Genomic DNA, 16,024 nt, shown 5'->3' on the forward strand with positions numbered 1-16,024 from the left:
TGGTCTGAAAATAATAACATAGGGAATCAGGTTTCTACTAGCAGAGCTACGCATAAACTCACTTATAACCCTGCCAACAAAAGGAAATATTAAGGAGGCCTTGAGGAATCTTGCAAAGGGAATAGAAGGATTAGAAACAATCTACGATCTGGCAATGGAGAGAATCGAAAATTAGGGAAGAGAGTCTCGAGATCTGGCGAAACAAATTTTGGCATGGATTGTTTATGCCAAAAAGCTACTTTTCACTTCAGAACTCTAACATGCCGTTGTAGTCAGGCTAGATATGGCAAAACTGGACGAAGAATACCTTCCTACCATCAATCGTCTTCGATTTCTCTGCGCTGGGTTGTTCACAATCGACGAAGAAAGTAACATCATACGACTGGTCCACTATACTACCCAAGAGTACTTCGAGCGCATTGGAGACAAATGGAAACCAAACGCTCAGTTCCATATTGTCTCGACATGCCTCACCTACCTATCGTTTGATGTGTTTAAAACGGGTAGCTGCTCATCAGATGAAGAATTTGAGGAGAGGCTCCAAGAGAACAAGTTCCTGGACTATGCCACTAAGCACTGGAGCGAGCGTGCTGCAATGGCTGAAGGCGAAGTGAGTGAGCTAGCTTGTTCGTTTCTTTCAGACAATGAGTTGGTTTCAAGCGCTATACAGGCTTTGCTAACCGATAGGAATAGATATAGGTCGCACCACAGTCAGGCACATCCAAAGGAGAGCACAGGATTACATCTTGCAGCACAATTGGGATTATCACTAGTGTTAGAGGCGATGCTTCCAGAACAGAAAGAAGAAAGATCAAACACGCCGAGGAAAAAAGATGGTGACGACCAAGATTCATTGTATATTGCGTCAAGCGCTGGACACAATAGAACAGTGGAGCTGCTGCTCAACAAAGGCGCCGAACCTAATGCGCGGAATGGAAGGTACGGCAGGGCAATCTTAGCGGCTTCAATGATAGGCCACGAAGAGATTGTGGAGATGCTGCTTGAAAAAGGTGCCGAAATTAATGCGCGGGGTGGAGTCTATGGGGACGCACTTACTGCGGCTCATGCTGGACGCCACCACACAGTTGAGAATCTGCTTGTTCAGAATGGTGCTAAAATCGTGTTGGAAGGAAAAGGGGATAACAGATATAGTTATTGGTATGATTATTTTAGCGAAGACACTGAGAAGCCTAAATGGCTGAAGATGGGATCGAAATGAGAATGTTCTGTATGAAATCACGGCTCTGTATTTAACTAAAGGATTACAGGATTTTGGTTAAGAAATCATAATAAACATGACTAAGAACAATAGCTCATCAGACCTCTATATGAACCATACAGTGTGTCGCGTAAGAAGAGGTAAGGATCGTATATTTACGACAGTGTTTAGCTGGTTAGTAACGGACTGCAAGCGCAAATGAAGTATACTAGCTCCTCCTAATAACCGATCCTTAAGCTCCACCCTCACAGACTTGGAACTGGAGAACAAGTTTAGATACAACATATCGGCAGGTTGGGAATAACATGAGTTCTTGAGGATCTATACAAGGTTTGAATAAGAGCTGTGTATTCTATGCACATGACCGTAGCTGCCCGGTCATAAGGTTGCGTAAAGGGCCTCCGAGGGGTGTTTCTTTCCTTGAGCCCGGCTCCGGATTACCCAGGGCCGCATCCAGGCTGTATGGCCTTCCTTTCGGCTAGGATCTGTTAGGGATAATAATGTATGATTAAATATTGCACTCCTTTGCAATCATACATTCAATCTCATGATGTATTATCGGTAGAGAAGGCGGTATGAAGTCTAAATAAGCGTGATGCTTCGTCTTTCGAACTTTGGCAGCCAAAGAGGCTTTTCTTCGATACCGTCAGAACGCACCTGTGCGATCCCGATTCTTTCAAATCTGTCACTAGTCCCCCCAGCACAGGTGACCAACAGCATGTTCCATTCCCCATGTTCTCCATCCCGTGTTTCAGCTTTCGCAAGTATCAACGCGTGCACAACGTCTGTGCCGGGATCCCGATCTAACAACGCGGCACCCAAATGAATTCCATCAAAATCTGATAGCTTCGAACTCCAATCACCCATCTTGCCCTCCAAACTCGAATGATTAAACCGATGGGCTAAGCCCAGGAGAAATTCAACCTGTACCACACACATCAGGCCGGTGATCTTTAGGAACCCTCCATTCACACGTCCGAACCTATCGCTACTAGCAAGTTCAATATCAAAATCATCTAGATAGTAAAGCGCGGGTGGGAAGCTCTCGTATACAGTCATTGGCCAACATACTGGCGTCTCATAAGACGTCCAAGACCAAGAGGGAGATGCATTGACTGTTGAACGAGGCACTATATTCACCACCCCCCAACACAATCCAAATTGGAGTCGCTCTTTCCAGAGACCAGCAAGATACGTTATGTTCATGCTGCCTCGGACAAGTTTAGCAAGACCTGAAATTGCGGGCAGCCGATCGGATGCATATGTCAGTTGTCGTGTCGAGTAGTGTGTGTGCAGTATTTCGTTATACCATTTAAAGATTCGATTTGACAGATCGCGGTCGCTGATATCATAGGCAGCAAGCTCCCGACCAAGACTGGGACCTGTCCCAGCCCAACCAGAGTTATTAGAGAAAGATGGGATTCCTTCCTCTATGTGGGCTGCTTGTCTACATTCCCAGTAGATCTGTTTTTTCTTGTAATGGAGAACGCGGGCAGACAGTATTCTCTCTTGACAAGCCCATGCTCTTTGCGCTAGTGTACCTGCAGCCATATCAGTTGCAGCGTCCATGGGATCGTAAGCGTCCTCATAGAGTAGCAACTCAGTAGGCTCACGATACCTCACAGCATCTCTCACTACCATCTTTTTCCAGGATGGAGAAATCTCGCTGCAGCTTTCGTAGTTGAAAAAACCATCATGCACACCTCGACTTTCGGTCGCGGCAATCGTGACAACAGCCTGACTGTATATGACGCCCATCTTTTGTGATTCTCGCTCCCAATCTTGCACAGAATCCTGAACGATACAAAGAGCATCTAGCCACAAGTAACGATACCCCAGGTTACGAGTTGCTGTGATTGCATGTTGAAATGTTTGTGGCAAGTCATTGTAGGATATGCGCGTTAGTAGTGATAGTAGAGTATCCTGTTTTGTCACGTAAGACAGGCCATGACCCCAACAGTAGCTCAAGGCTACATATGTACACACTTGATCCATTTCTACTAGCCGAATATCCTGAGACGGATGTTGGAAAGCTGCCACATCAATCATGCGGGCCGGTCGGACACCATCAAGGTACTGCGTAGTGAGTGTAGGAATAGCCTCAGAACACCGATGATTGAGCTGACAATCCAATATCCAACTTCGAGCAATCATGAACGAAGGGTCTGAAGACGTAGACGTAAGATGATGTCGAACAGGAACACTATGGCGGACAGCAGGATCCCCTAAAAGCTCAGTAACTGCTGAAAAAAATAATGACAACTAAAAAGCTCACCTCTGTTGGTCAAAATCCTGACGCGTTGTATCGTACCAAGATTGCGGAGCTGAGCATCACGAATCACGAGGACAGCAGCCCCATATCTGATTTGGATTACACAGTTAATGGGCCAATTTATACCAACGCGAGAAATGCGATAATCAGCCGGCGCTAGTATTGAAGTTCCTGTTAGTATCTTGAAGCAAAGCCAGCAGTCTTGAGCACTAGTCCGTAGTGCAGCCAAGGTAGGTGCATGAAGGCAGCCTACTATATCTGCAGTGCACACAATGTTTCGGCAATAAACGCAGGACATTTCGAACGAGTGCACCGTCGATCCGTTCCAGGGAAGATCACCTTGGTCGCAACAGATCGTCAACCGTGAAGTGCAGGACTGGTGTCCACTTTTTACACCGTAACGGAGGCCTGCAAACGGCTAGAAATCAAGCTTCAGTACCGAATAATCGCATCCGCTGGATATTGTATTGTGTTGCGAGGATGCTGCGATACCCCGCATTGAAGAAGCCTGAAATATTGTTGAACTGTTATGCCAGGGCATGTGACCCACAAAACACAAGAGCATTTAGATGAGAAAGACACCACTTGTTAAAAGTCATCATGGTATCGATTCATTTTTGGCCTCTCTAGAAGTGCTCGCTAGTGTTAGAGAGGTGTTGAGTCGTTAGTGACAGGTAGCCAGTGAATCATGTGACCAAAGCTGGACCCTCCTTCAACCCCTTTAGGGGTTGTCGGTATGACAATATCCTTTTTTGAAGTAAGAAAATTCGAAACTCGATCTATGACCACGTTAAAGAATTAGCAATTCTACTCCCATCATCTAACAAAGCGTCCTTGACTTGCATATATTTAGCAATGCTACTGAGTCGGAGCGTGTCTAACATCGCAAAGTGGGGCCACCTTCGCTTACTACAGACTTTGGAGGGTAGCCGTGCAAGGACCCCCCATATTCAAACCGATGCGAATCCCCCGTTCTGTTACACTAGTGAGCGGTGGCTGTGGAATGAGCGTGAGCAACTGGGAGCCAGATATCGACGTTTTGATGTGCTCGGTCTTCAGCAAGCGGCCTGTTAGGTTGTTGGTGCAGACAAATATATCTTTTACGAAAATCGGCGAAGGCAACTACAACAAGGCATATTGCCTTGAGATGGAAGATCGCCGAAAAGTCATTGCAAAAGTCCCACATCCTAATGCTGGTCCACGAGTGATTACGACATCATCGGAAGTAGCGACTATGGATTTTGCCCGGACTATTTTGAAGATACCCGTCCCATAAGTGCTTACCTGGAGTGATACCGACCGAGATTCTGTCCAAACAGAATATATCATCATGAAAGAAGCAAGAAGCACCTAAATCCATGAAGCCTGGACAGATCTTTCACTTAGGAAGAAGTGTGGATCATTCGTGAGGTTGTAGATATTGAAAGAAAACTACTCTCAGTTTCCATTTCGAAGTAGGATTCAACTTACCCCAACAGAGAATTTTCATTGGGTTTAACTTACACATACTGGCAGGGTAGGGTCTTTGTGTTTCAAAGGCAATGGTATCCCGGGATGCGAGCCGGCTATTATCACGTCTGGTCCGCAAGAGGTCGTTTCTCAAGCTGAGTCAACTTATTGCATTGGACCCATTACTCGCAAAGAGTTTTGGGAAAAAGAGCGCAGTAATATGGAATGCCAAGGTCCATGTATGTGTTCAAATATATCTGCAATCTATATATCAGGCTCAAAGTGATGGTAGGAACATCTTCTGCAAAATACCTCGAGGCAATTGCTCGCCGTGAGATTGATTGGATCAATGCACATGCAAATCTACACGAAAAGACTATGGCTACATGGCGTTACACGAGCCTGAAACAAAAATCTCCTGAGGCACACATAGCTCTATTGCAAAAGTTTCTAGCTGCAATTCCGTATATCACACCCCAAGACCCAGAGCTGGTCTCTCCTAGACTTTGGCACCCAGACTTCCACACTGGCAACATCTACATCGAAAATCAAGCCCAGATATCATGTATAATCGACTGGCAAGGAGCCTGGACTACCTCCGTAGTTCGACGATACTATAAAAGAGAAGCTCAGATATCAAGTGCTTCAATCCATCTTAATCCACGCATGCGAAACGACTACAGCAGAGAAGAACCCTCTAATGTACAAGGCAATGCGGCATCCCCAAGGCCAAACCCTCAAGCACTTAGAAGCTTTTGCCGGCTCTACCTGGGACGACTGTCTCTTCTCCTTCGAGGAATATTTGATCTCCGTCGAGCGGTGCGTATACCTATTCATTATCAACAATCCAAGCTGACTAGTATCCTAGCGAGTGGAATCACTTTCACACCAATGCCCCATGTCCATACCATTTCTCAGCAGAGGAGATATAGCAACACCACGAAGAATTCGGGGCGTTCAGTAAATGCCAAGAATTCCGGAGGGCACTAAAAGGCATCTTGACCGATGAGGGCTATACGTCGAACGAGAGTTTCAGTACAGCTGTCGAGATACTAAAAGACTTGAGGCAAGTAAGTCTAGATAAGCTAAATGGTAAGGAACGATGCAGCTTCGAGGAAGAGACGCGTTGGATAGCGGATCTTGATAGACATGACGAATAGTTTTTCGCATCGTCTTTGTAAGAACAAGTATAGATAGGAGCAGTATTGAGAGCAGTGGCAAAGCACTCCATACGCTGCCTGTATGACCCCCCAAGATAATTAATACATACGTTACTACCAATTTAGATTTAAACATAAGAATTTTTCTGACTACCTGGACCAACAATTGCCTCAAAATCAACAATCTCCATTACCCAAGCCCTTAAACTAGCAACAAAGGCCCGATACTAATATTAATAGGAATCATACACAGGGAAATGCCATGAACAAAACCTCTCCTTCTCCCAAATCCGCCATGGTTCCAGCATCAAAGCACAATAAAACGTGAGCAGCTAGATTGACCTGGCCCATTCTACAGAAACCTTCCATTGCCCATTAGGGAAACAAGCGGGACTCGGCGCATACACAAAAATGAGCAGAAGAAATTCAGATTACATACAAGCATTGCCATGTCCATCTCCCGGAAGAACAAGAAAACAGGTGGGTTAATCTTATTTTATCTTCATAGCAGCTCTACATCTTATTGCTGTTTTAAATTACATGTTGTGATTGGTTACTAGTAGAGGGAGTTGTATGTATGTGTGTGTGTGTGTGTGTGTGTGTGTGTGTGTGTGTGTGAATAAAAGCGATCTAATTAGTTCTAAGAATCGGTGTAAGCATACTCCTATTGGCGACAACTAGCTATATTAAGATGTTAGGAATATTACATATCTTTAGCGAGCGCATAATCACGTGACGAACACCGGAATCTGCACTAGATAGTTCAAAGCAGCAAACCAGAGGTGCTAGCCAGAAGTACTAGCTAGAGGCACGAGCCAGAGGTGCTAGATCAGTGGAAAGCCGGATGAGCCTACATGCGTGGGAAATTACGGCCTTGCACTCTTTATCTGGACTACATTAGCCCCACACACCCAACAAATCCATATATCAGCCTCCACGAATACAACTTCTATGACCGTACATTGCAGTTATGCCGCTATTTGATGACAAGAGGGTTGATCAATATATTTTACATTCTTTCATATCTGGACATTGCTTCGTAGTCTATTACATACATCTGCACCGTTCACCAACCTCATCACCAGGACCGTTGACTCCTTGTAACAATGCTTGCAGTTTTAGCTTATGCTCATTCGCAAACGCCTGCCTCACTGAGAGGCCGAGCTTGACGCCAATTCCGGCTCAGTTAGAGCCATTTAAGCCTTGCCAGCAGTGTAGAAGTCGTCAAGAGCGACCTTGATGCGCTGAGACATGCTCTTCTCACCCTCACGGACCCAGACACGGGGGTCGTAGTACTTCTTGTTGGGCTTGTCATCACCGTCGGGGTTACCCTATTGGAAAGTTAGGTACTATAGATGTAGAGGTTATTCCAGATTCAACGTACCACTTGGGTCTGGAGGTAGCCGCTCTTGGACTGGATGTAGTCCCGGATACCGGAGAGGTAGGCCCATTGCATGTCAGTGTCGAGGTTGACCTTGACGACACCATATGAGATGGCTTGACGGAAGTCATCAACAGAGCTACCGCTACCGCCGTGGAAGACGAGGAAAACGGGCTTGTCATCCTTGGAGTTGGTCTTCTCCTTGACGTAAGCCTGGTGCTTTTGCAGGAGCTCGGGGCGGACTGGGAATCACAATGTTAGCATGTCTTGAAAAATGTGCTGGCTCACTGATACTCACGCTTGACGTTTCCGGGCTTGTAGACACCGTGGACGTTGCCAAAGCCGGCGGCGATGGAGAAGAGAGGAGAGACAGCGGACAGCTCCTTGTAGATGTCGTAGATGTCCTCGGGTTGAGTGTAGAGGGAGTTGTTGTCGACGTCCTCATTGTTGACACCATCCTCCTCTCCTCCGGTGATACCGATCTCCATCTCAATCATCTGCTTCATTGGCGCAGCGCGTTCGAGGTACTTCTTGGTGGTGGCTGAAGGTGAATGTCAGCGTATGTCCACTTAATGTTTCTTCTTTTCATTTCTGTATTGCGGCGATGTACTTACCAATGTTCCACTCCTTGGGCTCCTCAGAAAGATCTGGCGAAAACGTTAGCAGAGTGAATATACCGAGACGCAGTTGCTTTTGTCTCACCAATCATGTGCGAGCTGAACAGAGCCTCTCCGTGAGCCTTGAAGTAAGCCTCGTCGGCATCCATCATACCATCCAACCAAGGCAGGAGCTTCTTGGCGCAGTGATCTGTGTGGAGAACAACGGGGATGCCGTATGCAGGGGCAATGGACCTGATGTAGTGGGCAGCAGCAATGCTACCAGCAATGCTGGCCTCCTGCTTGCCGTTGGCTACGCCCTTGCCTGCAAAGTATGCGGCGCCTATTCAATAAGGTGATTAGTATACATCTCATACATGATTCCTAAAGGCATTCCTTACCTCCATTGCTCAGTTGCAGGATGATAGGGGACTTTGCGTCGCGGGCAGCCTCGAGGGCAGCGACAACTGTGGAAGAGGAAGTGACGTTGATGGCGGGGATGGCTGTGCAAAGGTCCGAATTAGTGATGGCCCCCGGAGGCTCAGCTTGTCGGAATGCATACCATAACCCTCTGACTGAGCGTGCTTGAAAAGCGTGAGGATCTGAATAGTGTTAGTTTGTTGGGCGATTGAGAGTTGGGTATCAAGGGTCGCATACGTCGTCGCCGACGATGACACCGGTCCTGTTCAATGTCAGTTTGCGCGTTCCAACGTGATCTGAGGGGTCAAGCGGGGTCAAGGGCAACATACTTGCGGGACAGGACTTCACTGGCTTGAACCATGGTTGCTATTGTCTTGGAAATGTGCTGTTGTGGGTGGGGGTATATGATGGGTTGGAGGGTCAATTGTAAGGTTGGAGATGGGAAAGAGAAGGTGTAATGAAGAGAAAGTTTGTGCAGGCGTGTCGAGCTTTGTATTGCTCAAGTAAAGTTCAAACGCGGTAGTGGGGTTGGCTGGCGGACCACAAAAAAACACCCCCGCTAAGGACCGCAGTAGTGACGCAGCTGGTGTCGCCCCAAGCCTTCACCACCCAGTCCAGCCAGCCCAGCCAGCCCAGCCAGGGTCTGCGCAGAAACATACATAGTTACAACGCCACATGGTGTGCTTGATAGATAACGCTATGCAACTATGGTATTGATGCTACCACTTAGTCGCCTTTCAACCTACCTCTGCTTTGGCTTCTTCCATGGACTGCCACTGCCCCTCGCAACGGACCGCAAGTGGTGGTGGCACGTCTCCCACCATGTCCTTCACGGCCGCGCTCTGAAGTCATGGCGGGGCCGCATCTGCTCGGCAGCGCGGAACTAATAAAAGTGGGCTGTCTCTTTTCTGCATCTCATGCCATGGCCGCCGGTAGCTCAACGCAACATCATCGCATCCACAGGTGACAGGCTGCCCGACTCTCGCCGCAACACGCCAGTCGTCCCGTTCACCGGCCCCGCGTCAAAACCACGCAGTCGCCAGTCTGCCAGGGTCCCACCAATGATATCACCCTCGATTCACCGGAGTACATGGGACATATCGTGATCAGCATCGAGTTCTTGTCTGATTCTGTTCCGATATGCGGAAATCGTAGTCACGTGTTCAGTGTAGCCATGTCCTTTCTACACCCGGACAAGCCCTCGTTTCCCGAGGTTCTGGGCCTTTCAGCTTCATGCCAACAGCCTCGCAACGGCTTACAAGCCCGCGCCTGGCCGCTCATGCTTCCGAATCTTTCGCCCTGATCCGTATGTTCCGTACCAGTGCCCTCTCTGCGCCCGGTAACCGTATCTCGGCCTTGAATGTGCCCAATTGCTTCACCCGCGATGCATCGCCCTCCTCATGTCCTGATACAAACTTGACATCACTCTCGTTCAGAACCACACGAGATGCTTCATCGTTGTGCGCCAGCGCGCTCTTGATAGTCGCTGCCAGATCCGCAGTTGATACAGATCCATATATAGCGTTTGCCGATGCCTTCGCCTTGCTCATAGCAGCTGCAGTCAAAATGTCCGCTGCACCCGATGCCCCTACCCGTTCTCGTTTTGGACTGTCTTGCTCGATAGGCTGGCGGTAAAAGTCAATCGTTGGTGGGACGAACGTGTCGAGGAGCTCCATGGACCGCTCAGGCTATTATTTCTGTTAGCAGGCCGGTTTGCAACAAAAGAGACCATGTAGCTTACACTGAGCACCTCAATCTCAATTGGCCGCACAAAGTACTTAGGCTGCTGCATCAAGTTGCTCTCTTCCTCATTGGCCTCCTCCAAATTCAGCCTTACGCCAAATGTGACATCGCGTGCCATATCCACGTCCTGAGCCTTGAGCTGCTTCAACTGGGTAGCAGGAACATAGTCGGCAATGCGTGCGGGAAACCAGCGATTGCGCATCAGCGAGGGGTTGAGGGGCACATAGGAGCCTTTGCGGTGTTAGCCAGTGCTGCAGTTTGTGGTTTCTGGGCGCATGCTTGACACTGCAACAATGGCTTTGCAGCAAAGACATGTCGAGCTTCTGCAAAGCGCCCTCCCATTTCGTATATCGTACCTGCGCGGCCGAACCTTGGCACATCCTTGAGCAGCTTCACGACAATGTTGCGCTCGGCCTCTTTCGCCTTCTTCGAGATGCTGCGTATCTGTTGCGTCCCCCACGCTTCAGAATTTTGCATTGTGGCCCTGCGTACACATGCCGTGCACTGGGGAAGAAGGGCCAAGCCTCTCATTGAAGCCATTGTGCGTGTTGTCTGGGGGTTTGTCCAGGTCCGAGAAATATGCAAGACGTCCGGACAATTCTGGCGATCTTCGCGGCGGAAGCGGAGGTGCAAATGGGCCGGTGCGGCTTGCCGTACGTCCATGGGCTCGGCATACTTTTGCACCTGCCTCACGACCAAACATCAGAAGACGGCCAGCGCGATACCCAAAACTGGGCAGCAGCCAGACAATGGCGTCGGCCGCAGTCAGACTTACTCCACACACTGCCACACGCACTTAGCACGACCACGTACCGTATTTGCAGCACCAGCGTGCAAGACCATAACCTTGCCTCCATCCAATCCCGCGGTAGCGGGAGTGCCAGGCTCCGCAAGATGCCTGAGAAACATCTCACAATCGCAACGTACGCCGCCGGCGCCTCTCTTGCGGCCATCACTCTGGTCTATGTCTTTGGACCAACGTATTTCCTCGACGATGATTCAAATGCAGCTAGCAGTAAGAAGAAGGGTGTAGTGGGGCTTACCAATGCAGCAAACGACTGCTTCATCAACTCGGTCCTGCAGGCCCTCGCAGGCTTACCGGATTTGCGCATCTACCTCATACGAGAAACCCACAGACGGCTGCTCGACGGACCAGAAGTCTATGATGTGGATCCCGAGAGACAAGGCGTAGCCAATGGCCCCGTAAAGCCTGCCAGGTTAGAGGGTCTGCAAAGGGGCATCCTGACCCATGGATTGAAAGATATCCTGGACCGACTCAACGAACGGCCGATATACAAAAAGACCATCTCTCCGCAGCCCTTCATCAGAACGCTGGAGCGTGCATTCGGTACACGCATCAGCCGGCAACAACAAGATGCGCAAGAATTTCTCCAAATAGTGACGGAGCGTCTGTGCGACGAATACCATGCTGGAGGAAATGCAAGGCGACAGGCTACTCTAGATGCCGTTACCGTGGTGAACGGCGAAAGTATTCCCGAAGGAAGCAACTTCGAAGCGCTGCCCAACGGGACAACTACCCAAGCACCCGCTGATGGCCAGGGCGAAAACGAGGCCGAAGGAGACGAAGCCTCTATAGACGAAGAAGGGTTCCCTTTTGAGGGCAAGATCGAGTCGCAGATTGAGTGTCAGGTTTGCCATTTCAAGCCAAAGCCTACAGTATCAACATTTGTCACTTTGACACTGAATGTACCACAAGCCTCCTCGACCTCTCTCAACGCGTGCCTTGACGGTATGCTCAAGCTTGAGTACATAGATGACTTCAAGTGTGAGCGCTGTCGACTAGAACATGCGCTTAGGAGCAAAAACCATGAGCTTTCAACAGCAACTGACCCGGATATCAAATGGCGGCTGGAATCAGACATTGCTAAGATTCGAAAAGCACTAGATGAAGATCCTGAGCAGACACCGGAAGGTGTTGAGCTACCTGCTACAAGTCAAGCACCCAAACGTCGGATTTCCCGCCACATGTACATTTCACAGTTTCCCAAGGTTCTTGCGATACACTTATCACGTTCTACCTTTGCGATTGGTGCCACCTCGACGAAGAATCTTGCCAAGGTCGCCTTCCCGGAAGCTCTTCCATTAGGAGGATTGCTTCATCGCCAGAACTATCGCCTTCTTGCAGTTGTCACTCACAAGGGAAGTCACAACAGTGGCCACTACGAGTCATTCCGCCGTCAAGTGCAGCCAATGCCCTTCTCCACACCTGTGTCTTTTGGCACAGAAGGTGCATTCAGTCGTCAGGCCAGTCCGCACCCGTCAGCAGCACCATCCGCAGTGCCATCTGCCATGCAAAGCCCACGCATCTCCACACTCAACCTGCCCAGCCATATCGAACGCGGATCAGGAGTCTCCACTGCATCGACACTCGACTCACCATCGTCACGATCGCTGTCTTCGCAAGACAACATACCCCCCTCACGGGGACCAGCTCCAACATCTGCACCTCGACTGTCAGAGTCAGACCCGTTGCATCTAGCATCCCCCAGTGATGTTAGAAATGGTAGTGGAAGCGGAGACGAATCGTTGTCACGGACAAGAAGTATACGATCGCTGAGGGAACGGGCGTCAGAGAAGGCCTCTTCAATTGCAGACAACAATCTCCGGCGTCGCAAGCCGAAGAAGGCCAACAACCGGTGGTGGCGGATTAGCGACGATAAGATCAAGGAGAGTAAGACGTCTGAAGTTCTGAACATGCAGAAAGATGTGTATTTGTTGTTTTATGAGCTGAATGATAGTTAGTATCTCAGCATGGGGCTTATCTCTATGTGTGTTGTACGACGGCAAACGGTATAATACATTGGGTGAGCACCACCAGCTGGAGTAGCAATTCTTCTCTCAATAAGAGAGACACACAAATCCCTTAACAAAACCTGTAAAATTGTGCAACCGTGTACTGCACGCAAGCAGCCTGTACCCAAGAGCTAGATGCTTGCGTTTGAGACGTGTGCCTAATCACGCTTGATCTCATTGGTCCACATCCCCACGTGGCCTAGATTCCTCTGTACGAATCGGTAACTAGACTAAGTTACTGCAATGCAACCTACATACCTCACTTTCCCCTCACTTGTTGTTACGCTGCACGACTTGCATACAAAGTAACAGTGTTTGTATGCGTTGTCCTTCCACGCCACACACACACCTTCCAATAAATCCCTCGTTTCTCTTGTATCTTCCGTGTTCCGCAAGTCCCTTATTTGGGGGGCGGTCTTGGGTTGGCATCTTACTGCATTAGCGATTATCGTATTTGCAGCCGGTTGGTAGACGTGGATTATTTAAAGAGGAAATAAGGACGTCTGGAGCGTTAACTACTTGAGATTGCTTTGCTGTTTTGTGTAAAAAGAAAAGAAAAGGGGAATAGTGTTATAGAACGACAACTTCGCACTCTCTGTTACAAGAGTTTCTCTTCACACCAACAAGGCTGAATCGATCTTTTTGAAAGTCACGGCTACCCGTTCCCCTTCCCCCACCCACGCCATGCCGAGCCTCGAAGCAGACGACTCGGTCTTCACGCACACCAATGACAAACTAGCCTTTGCAAAGCCCCCCCGAATCCTCATCATCGGGGCTGGAAGCCGCGGCGCCGCCTACGCCGACGCAACGTCCTTGTGCTCGAACGCCGTCATCGCCGCAGTATGCGAGCCCAACGACTTCAAGCGCGCAGAGTTTGGGCGCAGGTACATGTGGGGACCTGATGGCGAGGCTACTCCCGAGCAAAGTTTCAGCGACTGGAGGGAGTGGAAAGAGTATGAGATGCAACGACGACAGCGGGAAAAGAATGGCGAGGAAGGCGTCGTGAATAAAGGCATCGACGCCGTGTTTGTTTGCGTCCTAGATGAGTTGCATGAGGAGGTTGTGTGCGGGATTGCAGATATGGGGCTGCATATTTGCTGTGAGAAGCCCATGAGCACGAGTTTGGAGAGCTGTGTGAAGATGTATCAGGCGCTGGATAAGGGCGCGAGGGAGGGGAAAGAAACAATTTTTGGGATTTGCCATGTGTTGAGGTATTCGCAGCATAATATGTTGCTGAGGCATTTGCTGCTGGATGAGGAGGTTATTGGGGATGTTATGAGTATTGAGCATGTTGAGCCGATTGGGTGGTGGCATTTTAGTCACAGCTATGTGAGGTATGTGAGATATATGGTTTCTTCATTGACGCATGGCTAACACGAAGCAGGGGCAACTGGAGGAAAGAGTCCAAGACTGCGCCTTCCTTACTCACAAAGTCATGTCACGACATTGACTTTTTGATGTGGATGTTGTGTTCACCTGGTGCGACTGCAAAAGACGCGGTGCCCCACCTTCCTTCCTACGTCACCTCGACTGGATCACTCAAATTCTTCCGCAAAGACCGGAAGCCAAAGGCTGCTGGATCAGCGACCAATTGTCTATCCTGTGCGCACGAGCCAAACTGTGACTGGAGTGCAAAGAAAATTTATCTTGAGGGGCATTTGAACAATGGCAACGCAGATTGGCCGGTCAAAGTTGTCAACCCGGAAATTGAAGACATGTTCAAGACGGCTGGGAAAGAGGTTGCTGGCAAAGCACTGCTCAACAGCCTAGCCGAAGACTATACCGCTGATACTCCGGCCAGCAAAGTGGACGAACGATCGTGGTTTGGTCGGTGTGTGTGGGAGTCGAGCAATGACGTATGTGACGACCAGTGCGTGACGATCACATGGGACGATGATCCGATAGCAAAGGATGATGAGGGTCTGCCTATACTGCGTGGCCGCGGTGCAAAGACGGCACAATTCCACATGGTGGCTTTCACAGAGAAGCAGTGCGAGCGACGTGGCCGCATATACGGCACAGAGGGCGAGATTGAATATGACAGCAGAGAGATCAAGGTGTACAAGTTCGGTACTGGACAGACAAAGGTCCACAACCCATATGTGGCAGGTGGTGGTCACGGGGGCGGCGACGAAGGACTTGCGCGGCAGTTTTTGCTGGCAGTTGACGCTGTGGATTCAGGCGCCATGGCCGCGGCAGACGCTCAGCGTAGATACCTCGGGTGCGACTTGAATGAGGCTTTCCGTAGCCATGCCATGGTTTTTGCGGCTGAAGAGGCCCGAACGAAGCGCCAGGTGGTGGAGTGGAAGAGGTGGTGGGCTGACCGGGTGGGGTCGCACTTGGACCAGCGGTAACGTGGGTGGCATGGGGGCATGGGGGCATGGGTTGTTGCATGGAATCATGACAATTGATGCCAACGCTGGTCAGCATGGCGGGCGCGTAGAAGGGCGAAGGGCATGACATGGCATGAGGCTCTTGCAAAGCTTGGGTTCACGGGGTTCATGTCATGGGAAGACGAAATGAAGGCTGTGCAGTCTCGCGCCAATCCGCTGCCAGCGCTCCATGAAGCAGTCCTGACCCCAGAGACGTTTGACAGGTAGAGCTCCGCTTTCAGGAAATTAATGGCCTTTTTGACCGTAGTGATCCGACTCGCTCAGGCTATATTTGGGGGCTTCGCCCAAACCTAATACTTCCCGATTAGGAAGAGTGTGGGCGCTTAATGAACCATGTTCGGGAGCCGGACGGTGAGGCTCAAGGGAACGCACCACACAGCGAGGCTGCTGGCCCAGTTTGCGTTCCGACGGCTGAGCGTACGGGCGCTTGGATTGGCAGATGCCGTGGACATGGAGCCAGCCCGGGGTTGATGGTTTGTTCCGGCCGTGGTACCTATACGCTGGGCGAGCAGGCTGCTGGCGCTGTAGATGCTTGTCGCTGTACTTTGAGTGCTCAGGCGGGAGTGGTGGCGACAGC

General features: G+C 49.8%; 7 protein-coding genes across 7 annotated transcripts; 4 read left to right on the top strand and 3 right to left on the bottom strand.

The window, feature by feature from the left end:
* Positions 1 to 283: 283 nt before the first annotated feature.
* COCSADRAFT_345266 (uncharacterized protein) lies at positions 284 to 1,219 on the top strand (the record flags this gene model as incomplete). The annotated part of the gene is made up of 1 exon (XM_007705267.1): positions 284 to 1,219. The coding sequence occupies one exon, from the start codon at positions 284 to 286 to the stop codon at positions 1,217 to 1,219; it is 936 nt and encodes a 311-aa protein (XP_007703457.1).
* A 342-nt stretch (positions 1,220 to 1,561) lies between these two features.
* On the bottom strand, positions 1,562 to 3,759 carry COCSADRAFT_192916 (uncharacterized protein). Its single transcript, XM_007705268.1, has 2 exons — positions 3,495 to 3,759; positions 1,562 to 3,444 (listed from the first exon to the last, which is right to left on the bottom strand). The coding sequence occupies exon 2, from the start codon at positions 3,371 to 3,373 to the stop codon at positions 1,802 to 1,804; it is 1,572 nt and encodes a 523-aa protein (XP_007703458.1). The 5' UTR covers positions 3,374 to 3,444; positions 3,495 to 3,759; the 3' UTR covers positions 1,562 to 1,801.
* A 587-nt stretch (positions 3,760 to 4,346) lies between these two features.
* Positions 4,347 to 6,100, top strand: COCSADRAFT_345271 (uncharacterized protein; the record flags this gene model as incomplete). Its single annotated transcript, XM_007705269.1, has 7 exons — positions 4,347 to 4,560; positions 4,610 to 4,758; position 5,007; positions 5,030 to 5,179; positions 5,224 to 5,543; positions 5,566 to 5,763; positions 5,873 to 6,100. 7 exons carry the CDS (start codon positions 4,347 to 4,349, stop codon positions 6,098 to 6,100), a joined length of 1,260 nt encoding a protein of 419 aa, XP_007703459.1.
* Positions 6,101 to 6,958: 858 nt separating this feature from the next.
* On the bottom strand, positions 6,959 to 8,954 carry COCSADRAFT_39837 (uncharacterized protein). The gene is made up of 9 exons (XM_007704927.1): positions 8,827 to 8,954; positions 8,735 to 8,759; positions 8,640 to 8,679; positions 8,479 to 8,580; positions 8,184 to 8,420; positions 8,096 to 8,128; positions 7,780 to 8,022; positions 7,485 to 7,723; positions 6,959 to 7,431 (listed from the first exon to the last, which is right to left on the bottom strand). Exons 1-9 carry the CDS (start codon positions 8,856 to 8,858, stop codon positions 7,297 to 7,299), a joined length of 1,086 nt encoding a protein of 361 aa, XP_007703117.1. The 5' UTR covers positions 8,859 to 8,954; the 3' UTR covers positions 6,959 to 7,296.
* An 820-nt stretch (positions 8,955 to 9,774) lies between these two features.
* On the bottom strand, positions 9,775 to 10,780 carry COCSADRAFT_29414 (uncharacterized protein; the record flags this gene model as incomplete). Its single annotated transcript, XM_007704848.1, has 3 exons — positions 9,775 to 10,185; positions 10,239 to 10,471; positions 10,597 to 10,780. The coding sequence occupies 3 exons, from the start codon at positions 10,778 to 10,780 to the stop codon at positions 9,775 to 9,777; spliced, it is 828 nt and encodes a 275-aa protein (XP_007703038.1).
* Positions 10,781 to 10,930: 150 nt separating this feature from the next.
* Positions 10,931 to 13,149, top strand: COCSADRAFT_39839 (uncharacterized protein). The gene has a single exon (XM_007704928.1). The coding sequence runs from the start codon at positions 11,135 to 11,137 to the stop codon at positions 13,001 to 13,003; it is 1,869 nt and encodes a 622-aa protein (XP_007703118.1). The 5' UTR covers positions 10,931 to 11,134; the 3' UTR covers positions 13,004 to 13,149.
* A 176-nt stretch (positions 13,150 to 13,325) lies between these two features.
* COCSADRAFT_124634 (uncharacterized protein) lies at positions 13,326 to 15,723 on the top strand. Its single transcript, XM_007705270.1, has 2 exons — positions 13,326 to 14,388; positions 14,439 to 15,723. Exons 1-2 carry the CDS (start codon positions 13,739 to 13,741, stop codon positions 15,406 to 15,408), a joined length of 1,620 nt encoding a protein of 539 aa, XP_007703460.1. The 5' UTR covers positions 13,326 to 13,738; the 3' UTR covers positions 15,409 to 15,723.
* Positions 15,724 to 16,024: the final 301 nt, after the last annotated feature.

The sequence above is a fragment of the Bipolaris sorokiniana genome (genome assembly GCF_000338995.1).
Source record: "Bipolaris sorokiniana ND90Pr unplaced genomic scaffold COCSAscaffold_13, whole genome shotgun sequence".
NCBI lineage: Eukaryota > Fungi > Ascomycota > Dothideomycetes > Pleosporales > Pleosporaceae > Bipolaris > Bipolaris sorokiniana.